The sequence below is a fragment of the Sus scrofa genome, chromosome 4, assembly GCF_054392235.1.
Source record: "Sus scrofa isolate SSC_HxYL_T2T_F1_AM1 chromosome 4, Sscrofa_HxYL_maternal_Yorkshire_Landrace_v2.0, whole genome shotgun sequence".
Taxonomy (NCBI): domain Eukaryota; kingdom Metazoa; phylum Chordata; class Mammalia; order Artiodactyla; family Suidae; genus Sus; species Sus scrofa.
The window spans coordinates 115,838,131-115,848,562 of NC_139386.1; the positions used below are offsets into that span (position 1 = coordinate 115,838,131).

The 10,432-nt window shown below is 55.5% G+C and overlaps 1 protein-coding gene across 2 annotated transcripts; it reads left to right on the top strand.

Moving 5' to 3' along the window:
- Positions 1 to 597: 597 nt before the first annotated feature.
- Positions 598 to 6,486, top strand: AMIGO1 (adhesion molecule with Ig like domain 1). Of its 2 annotated transcripts, XM_005663589.4 has the most exons (2): positions 598 to 943; positions 1,387 to 6,486. In XM_005663589.4, the coding sequence occupies exon 2, from the start codon at positions 1,452 to 1,454 to the stop codon at positions 2,928 to 2,930; it is 1,479 nt and encodes a 492-aa protein (XP_005663646.1). In that variant the 5' UTR covers positions 598 to 943; positions 1,387 to 1,451; the 3' UTR covers positions 2,931 to 6,486. The 2 variants fall into 2 exon arrangements, with proteins under 2 accessions (XP_005663646.1, XP_013852740.1); XM_013997286.3 differs by having other exon boundaries at positions 598 to 6,486.
- The last annotated feature ends 3,946 nt before the right edge of the window (positions 6,487 to 10,432 follow it).

A 10,432-nucleotide genomic window follows, 5' to 3' on the forward strand; every position in this document is an offset into this window, starting at 1 on the left:
GAGCGGAAGTGGATCGAGGGCCTAGGCATGCCCCAAAGATTCCCCCCCCTTACCCTCCTCCTGCCTATCCAGTTTGTGGGCTGTGAAGCTGGCCCCTTTCGGTGGTACTCCAAGGGTGGTGGAATGGTAACCTCAAGATTGAGGGGAGAAAAAAAAAAAGGCCCTTCTCCAAACCTTTTTACCAAATTTTGAGACTTGACAACCCTAGAGAGAGGGGAGGGGAAACCTCAGAACGTGACGGATGAATTTCCCGCCAACCTTGACAGCCGGGAGCTGAGCCAGATTTCTCTAATTTGTAAAATTAGAAGACGAGTGACGCGTCTTGGCCCGGAGTCAGTTGCAGCGAAATTCACTTCAGCAAGACCTACTTTTCCCGAGAGCGGCTTTGGAAGGTAGAAGGGCGGGGGTGACGGGGCTGGAAGAAGTAATAAGGGAACGAAGGGGCCAGCGTCCCCCTCGCGTCGGTTTGGTCTGCCAGGTCCCGACCCCCTCGCTCGGAAAAGGAAGGACCCGCGCGCGACCGCCCGCCAGGCTCCGACACAAACACACGCACGTGCGCCCCGCCCCCGCCGCGCGCACGCGCCGCAAGGCTCCGGCGGCGGCGGCGGCGGCGGCGGGCGCGCGCGCGCGCGGTGCTCGCTGCCCCCACGCCGCTCCCTGCGCTGAGATCGCGGTGCCTGCAGGTCCCCGCACCCTTGCACGCCCGCCCCGCGGACCCGGAGCCAGCGGCCGTGGTCTGGCGGCTCTCACGGCTCAGCGGTCGAGGCGGTGGCGCGGGGAGAGCGGAGCGGAGCCCGGCAAGTCCCTGGGAGGCGATGGTGCCAGGCGCGGGCCCCTGCGTAAAGCGGGCGCCGCGGCAGGCCGGCCGGTGAGGCGCCGCCGGGGGAGGCCGCGAAGGAGCTCCCGGACCCGCCATGGGCTGAGACACGTCCTCGCCGAGCAGGTGCAGTGACCCAAGCCCCCCGGGGGAGCCCGCCCCCACAGGCCCCTCGCAGGGCCCTCAACCCTATTGGGATTCTCCCTATCCGGTCTGTGCCCTGTCGACCTTCCGTCAGCTCCTCCCCAAAGGCCCTGCTGACCCCGCCTCCAGACGCGGGCCCTGCCACCTCTGTGACCCTGACACCCCGGGATACCCCATCCCCCACTGCTGCGACCCCAGCCCAGTAGGCCCTTGTGCCTACCTCCTCCTCGGCTCCAGTGTTTTGAGCCCACTGCCTGCACGGTGCCGGTGAGCTACCCAGCATCTCATCCCTTCTCTTCTAGCCCAGCGGGGGTGGGGCAGGGGGAGGAGAGGGGAAGGAGGGAGAGGCCAGGGGCCCAGGTGACCACAAACCCATCCTGTCGCTCTTAAGCCTGTCGTGAAAATGACCCTTCCTTACCCACCAGAACATGCCCGGGTGACTTCCTCCCGGACCTTCCTTGTGGCCTTCCTCACCCTCCCCCGTGACACTATGCAACCCCAGCGTGACCTGCGAGGCCTCTGGCTCCTGCTGCTGTCCTTGTACCTGCTCCTCTTTGAGGTGGCCAGAGCTGGCCGGCCCGTGGTTAGCTGTCCTGCCGCCTGCCTGTGCGCCAGCAACATCCTCAGCTGCTCCAAGCAGCAGCTGCCCAGCGTGCCCCACTCGTTGCCCAGCTACACGGCGCTGCTGGACCTCAGCCACAACAACCTGAGCCGCCTGCGGGCTGAGTGGACCCCCACACGCCTGACCCACCTGCACTCCCTGCTGCTGAGCCACAACCACCTGAACTTCATCTCTTCTGAGGCCTTTTCCCCGGTGCCCAACCTGCGCTACCTGGACCTCTCCTCCAACCAGCTGCGTACGCTGGACGAGTTCCTGTTCAGTGAACTGCAGGCGCTGGAGGTGCTGCTGCTCTACAATAACCACATCATGGCAGTGGACCGCTGCGCCTTCGACGACATGGCCCAGCTGCAGAAACTCTACCTGAGCCAGAACCAGATCTCCCGCTTCCCTCTGGAACTGGTCAAGGAAGGCGCCAAGCTACCCAAACTCACGCTCCTGGATCTCTCCTCCAACAAGCTCAAGAACTTACCGTTGCTCGACCTGCAGAAGCTGCCCGCCTGGATCAAGAACGGGCTCTACCTACACAACAACCCCCTGCACTGCGACTGTGAGCTCTACCAGCTCTTTTCCCACTGGCAGTACCGGCAGCTGAGCTCCGTGATGGACTTCCAGGAGGACCTGTACTGCATGAGCGCCAAGAAGCTGCACAATGTCTTCAATCTGAGTTTCCTCAATTGCAGCGAGTACAAGGAGCGTGCCTGGGAGGCCCACCTGGGGGACACCTTGACCATCAAGTGTGACACCAAGCAGCAGGGGATGACCAAGGTGTGGGTGACGCCGAGCAACGAGCGGGTGCTAGAGGAGGGGGCCAACAGCACGGTGACAGTGTCCAAGGACGACGGCAGTCTTCACTTCCAGCGGGTGCAGGTCGAGGACGGGGGCGTGTACACCTGCTATGCCATGGGGGAGGCTTTCAACGAGACACTGTCTGTGGAGTTGAAAGTGTACAATTTCACCTCGCACGGACACCACGACACCCTCAACACAGCCTATACCACCCTCGTGGGCTGCATCCTCAGCGTGGTCCTGGTCCTCATCTACCTGTACCTCACCCCTTGCCGCTGCTGGTGCCGGGGTGTCGAGAAGCCGTCCAGCCATCAAGGAGACAGCCTCAGCTCTTCCATGCTTAGCACCACACCCAACCACGATCCTATGGCTGGCGGGGACAAGGATGATGGCTTTGACCGGCGGGTGGCCTTCCTGGACCCTGCCGGATCCGGGCAAAATGGCAAGCTCAAGCCAGGCAACACCCTGCCGGTGCCCGAGGTGACCGGCAAGGGCCAGCGGCGGATGTCGGATCCGGAGTCGGTCAGCTCGGTCTTCTCTGATACGCCCATTGTGGTGTGAGCAGGATGGGTGGGTGGGGAGATTCTGCCCCAGGAGAGGTAATGCACCCCTGAAGGATGTGAGGGGATGGAAGAGAGGGCTGGCTGCCCAAGGGAGGGGGACCCCCCCCCCACCGACCTCAAGGGAATTGGTCACGGGTACGACAGCAGGCAAGACCCCAAGCAGGGGGTGGCTGCCAGGTTTTCAAATATGGATATGCTAATCCTCAGGCAACTGTGACAGCCCTACCCAGAGCCCTGACAGTTCTCAGTGGGGTGGAGGAAGAGGAAGGAGGAAGGGGTGGGAGAAAGAGCAGATTCCCTAAACTTTTTTGAGGTCAGCCCTAGCTCCTTCAGAGAAAATCATCTGGGAAAAAAAAAAATCATTTTTTTCTATCTCTGCCCACCCACAGCTGTGATGTTGTGTGTGCTGGGAGGAGCGGCCACGGGAGCCACACTGGGGAAAAGCTGCATTATCTTCTTTGGCCAGGAAGTCACACTTCACAGCTGGGGAAATCGGAAACCTCTGGGAAAATGAGTCAGGAAAAGGCTGAGACCTCGATCAGTAACTCTCCCCAAAGCTGTTGTGAGACTTCCCACCAATGCCTTCCTCTTTCCCGATGAGCCCTGGGTGGATGGGCCTTTGCGGGAGCCTGGCCTGTTGCCTGACAGGTATGGCAGCCGTGTCCCATGTGGTATCTGTGCCTTGTGCTGGGACCAGTGGCACAGAGAGATTCAGCATGACCCAAGGGGCCATGTCACAGCATAGAGGCCAGCACAGAACTTGTAGGTGGGGGACCAACTCCACATTGGCGAATTCCTGGTGGGTGAAACCCTTGGGTAGCTTTACTCCTGACACCTGTGTGTCGGACCAGGGTGGGGGGGTTGCTGAAAGCAGAGCCTCTAGACTGCCTGCCACAGACGTGGGATGGGGAACGAAGAGGAGGAGGAGGGTAAATCAGCCTCCATTATGTAGCTTCCAGCGGGACCCACCTGATTTTCTGTGTATGCCATCACTTCCTTTGGTCTCTTGAGCAAGCTCAGGTGGGATTCTGAGTTTTCCCTAATATGCTGCTCTGCAGAGCAGAAAGTCCTGGAAAGTCTGGCCCCAGCTGGGTTGGACTGGGCTCAGGGATGCAGGGGCCCGGGGATGTATCTTTACATTGACAAAGCCACCTTGCTCCTCCCTTCGAGATCTCACCCCTGACGCAAAGCCATAGCTTGGGATCTCACCATCCTAGGAGTTGGAATTGGGTGGTTCTCTGCCCCAGAAGAATGGCAGTTTGGAGGATGGCTTAGAGTGGTGCCCTGTCCACAAGTTTCCAGGCAGTCCTGTAACAGACAGTCAGTGGCACTAAACTTTCGGGAGACCTTCTCAGCCAGAGGTCTGTGTGGTTGTGGTGGTTAGACCGGAGCAGCCTAAGAACAGGCCCAACATTCCATTCCGCCCGAGGTTGCAGAGTACTTGGGGATAGAGACGAAGGCTCCCTTTGACCGACTTCTCCCTTTGACTCTCCCGCGGGCCCTGGGAGATGGCTGCTCTGAGCTTTGGCAAGGGGGTGAGCAGAGCAAAAGTGAAAATGTTCTCTGACATCGGTCTTTTTAAGTGCCCCCTCTGCCACCGCCAAGTCCCCTGTCCACTGGAAGTTCTCCAGATCTTCTAGTTTTCTAGTCTGCTCTTTTAGGTTCCAAGAAGTGTCCTTGGAAGGCTGTTCGCCAGGAGGGCCTAGCTCCCGCTGCCTGTTCAGATTCGGGGAGGGGACTGGAACGCAACATCTTCCCCTTGTCTGTTCCTGGGATGTCAAGACTGCTGTGCATCTTTTATGAGTAACCTAGTTCTGTCAGGAGAGCTGCAGCATTTCACTCAAGTACTTGCATGCTCGTAGGGATGCATGCTTATAGGTCTGCATGCACCCCAGCACCCCGACTTCCATCAGGACAGGGATTCTCCAGTCCCCCTAATGTCTGCGTCCAGAGCGATTTCCACCCATGTGCTTCACGCACACAGTTTTCGTGCCCTGTAGGAGAGACAGTGACCATGCCAGGCTCTGCAAATACAGACTCTTGTATTCCTGATTTCTGAATTACCTGAAGCTACACCCGCATCTCCATGGCACGGAATCACTTCTCCACAAAGGCTGCAGTTAGGAGAGGCACAGGTTGCAGAGCTCGGGAGAAGGGGTGCTGAGGAGCTAGCTAGTTCTTCAGACTCGCCAGCAACCTTCCTTGGATTTGAGATGCTGTACATGAGAGGAAGATGTAGAAGTAGGTCAGCGATGGACCCAGGGCAACACCGGGCAGGGGACGGAGCATCTTTTAAGTTGCTCTTCCTATGTTAACTGCCCTGGTTAGACGGGAGCAGGAGGAAAGAGTTGTCTGGTCATATTCCTGAGAGTTCTGAAGATTCTGATACTGGAGCTATAGGAACCATGACTCCCTCCTCAGACCATCAGGGAACCAGGGAAAGTCTTAGCTCCAGGTTGCAGCTTCCCCCGCCCTGGGCACCATCGAGGGCTCCGAAAATCTTTGCAGTAAATGTCAAATGCAGACGGTCTTCTGGAGCATTCTAGCGGAGTTGCCGAGGACTAGGAAGGCCATCTCCTTCATAAGTCCTACCTGGTTTAGGGCATAATAGAAGGCCCTGAGGCTCTAAGTCTCCCTACTGTATCCAGTATGTTGGCTAGTATCTGCCAGTTTGAGAGACTGGTAGCTGTGCCTGGCTGCCCCACCAAGAAATTGAGCTGACTAGCCTCTTCCCTTGGTTTTAGGTGATAGAACCCAAAGGTAGCTTTGTCCTTGGGGGATTGGGTACTCAGCATACGTAAGCTCACTAGAACCCTGTGTGGGGAACTGCCAAGTCTGCTTATAATTAAAGGTCGAGAGATCACCCCCACCGCCATAAACCAGACCTGTCTCCCAGGAAACAGGTGTCCCTGGAGACGAGGATGCCAGGGCTCTACAGTTTGTCTCTGTGATTATTTGTGGTTGTTTTTTTTTTTTTCTTTGCCTATATTTAGGGGGCTCCTAGGAAGGAGCCAGGAGAGCTGGGGAGAGTAAAGCCCGCTGATTCCAATTTTCTCTGTGTTTTTGGTACTTCCTTGGAGCCCTGCTGGCGAAGCAGCAGGGCTCCCTGTGTCCAGGACCTTAGCCCTCCTCCCACTTGTGTACTCCCGGGCTGGCAAACCTTGGAGCCTCTGGGCTCTGAAAACTAGACATTGATCATTAAACCTGGCTTGAGTCTCCGTTCCGGCAGAGTCTGTAGCTGGTTTATTTCTCTTTTCAGCCTATGGGTGGGGGTCACTGTACCTCACCAGGGTGGTGGCCTGTCTCGGGAGAGAAAAAGTTAAATGCTGTTCTAAGGCACAGGTAGCCTCCATATCTAGGCAATAAGATGGAGCAGGGGTCAGCCAGCTTCTCCTGCAAAGAGCCAGACAGGAAGCTGGGTAGTCTTTGCAGCCCACAGAGTCTCAGTGACAGTGCCTCGGTGGTGCCGTTGAAGCAGGAAGGCAGCCACAGACAGTACACAAATGAATGGCTGTGGCTCTGTTCCAATAAAACTTTATTTATGGATGTTGAAATTGATTTTCATGTCATTGTAACATGTATTTTGCGTTTTTTCAGCCATGTGAAAATGCAAAACCTCTCATTAGCCCACAGCCCATACAGAACCAGGCAGCAGGTTGTTTGGGGCCAGCAGACCATCGTTTGCCAACCCCATAGATATTCTCAGAAGAAATGCCATTGATGCATTAGCAGGAGAGAATTCAGAAATTCCATGACTTGTGGCTAATAGCCCGTAGATAACAAAGGCTTTCTGGATCCCTGGGGAGCAGGGTTGCCTCCCTGCAGAGTGCTCTTAAAAGTCTGGATGGCGCCTACTGACTGTACCGCGGAAAAATGCTCGGACTGGATTAAAAGAAATAATGGGGAGCAGCTCACTCTCATGGTATTTTGATTGCTGCCAGTATATGTTCATAAGTGGTAACCATCTTCGTTTAGCTTAAAGTATATTCGTCGACAGTGTCGTGTGTCCTGGGCGTTGCATAGAACAGAGACGTGCAGTCCCCACTTTCTTGGTACAGAGACAGCCGTTGGACTGGATTCTCCTAAACTCTGAACATGCCACTTCTTTGGCTACGCTCAGTACTTCTGGAAGCGAACCGTCACGGTAGATTCCAAAAGGCGAGAGGAAATGGTCGAAGGAAAAGAGAAATTAAAAGAGACGTTCTCCTGTGGCGAAGCAGGTTAAGGATCCCGTGTCGTCACTGCAGCGGCTTGGGTTGTTGCTGTGGTGCAGGGTTGATCCCTGGTCTGGGAACTCCCACATGCCACAGGAGCAGCTGGACAAAAATGGGGGGGGTTAATCTGACTTTTGAGTAATTACCTACCAAGATTGCATTGGTAAAATCTTGACCGCAGGGCGGCTCGCCTCCGTCTGGAGCGTTGTCTTTTTCTCTTCAGGAGGAACAACCAAAGGGGCGAGGGACGGAGGCACCTCGCAGGCAGCTGCAGCAGACAGATCAACCTTGGCAGTCCGCGCAATGACAGATGTTGACGCCAGAGCAACCCCAGAGTCTACGTTTATCTAGTATTTTTTAATCTCTTCGGAGCAGTCTTTGCTATGGTTGAGTTTAGCCAAGAGATGAGATGGGAGAGAGAACAGATCTGAGCAAGACCCCTGAAGAGCTCTCCCCTCTCTCTGGGCCCGTGCCAAGCCCTTTCTCTGAGCCTGTAAAGTTCTGAGACCCCTTTCTCCGTCATCCCAAGGTGTCCAAGGCTGCATCTCTTCACCCCTCCCTTCCCCACCCCACCCGCCAAAGAAGTGCCCTAGGTTCTGGCCAAGATGTGCAATTTTGTCTGCCCTGTCTTGCAGCTCTTCCCCCGGCTTCTCTTCGCTGGCACTGCAGGAGCATGAAAGAGGTCACTATAACGGTTGCCTTTGAGGGTTCAGTGGATTGGCCAGTCTAGGCTCTCTTCCACTTGAGCTCTTGGCTCCTTCCCTGTCTGCAGCTGTAGCTCTGGTACCTGTGGTCGCCCAGGCACCACCCCCCCTCCCCCCCCCGCAGAAAAGGCCCAGGCCCCTGCAGTCTCTGGCTGCAGTAAGCCTCTGCTGGTACTTCCTCTTCTGGGGCTTGAGAGGGGACAGGGCGGCTGCCATGTCAGCCCCTTCATCAGGCTTATCCACTGCTGCGTGGGAAAGAGCAAGCAGCCAAGATACTCGGACCTGCCCTAGGCCTCCAGTCAGCATGAGCCTGGTGACCGTCCCAGAACCACAGAGGGCATGGAGACAACTGACCTTCAGGACATGGGTCCTACAGCGCAGCGTGTGTAAGGGAGAGACAGGGACCCCAACGTTGGAGAGGAGGGTTGTGTGTGCAGGCACATTGTGTGCAAACATGCACACAGGTCGAGCAGCGCTGTAGCTGGACAGAACTGTGTGCTGCTTTTCCTTCACTTGGCCAAAGTTTGTTGTAGGTGTGGGCCTATGTGGAAGGGCCTAGCCGGTCCTGGGCATTCTTAGAAATCACTGGGAGGGAGTTCCCATTGTGGTGCAGTGGAAACGAATCCGACTAGGAACCATGAGTTTGCAGGTTCGATCCTTGGCCTCGCTGAGTGGTTTAAGGATCTGGTGTTGCCATGAGCTGTAGTGTAGGTCGCAGATGGGGCTTGGATCTGGCATTGCTGTGGCTATGGCTGTGGCCTAGGCTGGCAGCCGCAGCTCTGATTCAACCCCTAGTCTGGGAAGCTCCATATGCCATGAGTGTGTCACAAAAAAGACAAAAAAAAAAAAAAAAAAGAAATCACTGTGAGGTAACTTGGAATCTGCTTTAAAAGAGGTATGCAGCAGGCCCCTCGTGTATGAGACAAAGAGTTGACTCCTCTGATACCAGGGTAAGCTACAATAGCTACTTAATCTACTGGCAACAAAGGTTTAAAAAAATCACCTAGGGGGAGTTTCCTTGTGGTGCAGTGGGTTAAGGATCCAGTGTTGTCACTGGGTAGCTGCTGTGGCATGAGTTTGATCCCTAGCCTGGGAACTGCCTACATGATGTGAGGGAGGCCAGTAAGTAAGTGTGTAAATAAATAAATAAATAAAATCACCTGGGAAATTCTGATAACAGCAGGTAGATTAAAAACTGGGATTGGAGTTCCTGTCGTGGCCCAGGGGTTAACGAACCCGACTAACATCCATGAGGATGCCTCGCTCAGTGGGTTAAGGGTCTGGCGTTGCCAAGAGCTGTGGTGTAGGTCGCAGACGTGGCTCGGATCCAGCGTCACTGTGGCTGTGGTGTAGGCTGGCGGCTACAGTTCCAATTCAACCCCTAGCCTGGGAACCTCTACATGCTGCCAGTGTGGCCCTTGAAGACAAAAAATAAATTAAGGAGTTCCCGTCGTGGCGCAGTGGTTAACGAATCCGACTGGGAACCATGAGGTTGCGGGTTCGGTCCTTGCCCTTGCTCAGTGGGTTAATGATCCGGCGTTGCCATGAGCTGTGGTGTAGATTGCAGACGCAGCTCGGATCCCGCGTTGCTGTGGCTCTGGCGTAGGCCGGTGGCTACAGCTCCGATTCAACCCCTAGCCTGGGAACCTCCATATGCCGCGGGAGCGGCCCAAGAAATAGCAACAATAACAACAACAACAACCAAAAAAAAAAAGACAAAAAAAAAAACAAACAAACAAAACAACTGGGACTTATTCCCTGCACACTGCAACTAAGTCAAGCCTTCTGGGTGTAGGCGTGGGGGAGAAGGTTGTCTTCCTGGAGGGAATCTGTGTTTGCTTTAAGCTTAGCCCAGTGCTGGAGAGTATCCACATCAAACCACCCCCAGGGGCAGTTCTAGGACCCTAGCCTGTCTTTCAACTGTGTCTTCTCTGTGCCTACGCTAGTGACAGTTGCTGAGATCATGACGACAATGCCTGACTAGTATTTCATTCCTGGATCCCAGGACAGGAGGAAAAAAAAAAACCCAAAATGCCAAGATTAAAAAACAAATGCCGAAGCTTGTGGGCTGCTGTGGTGCCTGCCTCTCTACGTCCACTTCAGGCAGACTGCTGGCTGCTCTCAGAAAAATGGAAGGTATCCTCCTAATTGAAACAGAACTGCCTTCGTGATGCACATGCACAGTGCGCGCGCGCGTGTTTTAATTCCAACAAAGTCCTCTGAGGAGGAAGGGACTCTCATCCTATTCCAAGTGCCTGGAACAAGGCAGGAGAAACACACCTGTGAGCAAGCCAGGGGCCAGGTCCCAGCTGCCCAAGCGCGGAATTGGGTAGGAGACATTTAGATAGACTTGTAACCAAGAGTTCCAACTAAGACCAACTCCAGGAATTTCAAGCCGGGCCCGGGGGAAACTGCACTGATTCCCAGATTTGCGATCAGCCCCATGATTTGAAAACCCCAGTTGGGAGCACTCAGCGCAAGCTTCGCTAGAATCACAGCCGTGGTAGCACTCAGGACAGGAGGAGCGGGGAGCTGCCCCAGCACCTAGGAGGAGATGTGGCTGTTCTCCGACAAGGGCCAGC

What these genes read in the sequence shown, in the direction of transcription:
- AMIGO1 (XM_013997286.3), top strand. Translation starts at nt 1,365, where the DNA reads ATGACCCTTCCTTACCCACCAGAACATGCCCGGGTGACTTCCTCCCGG.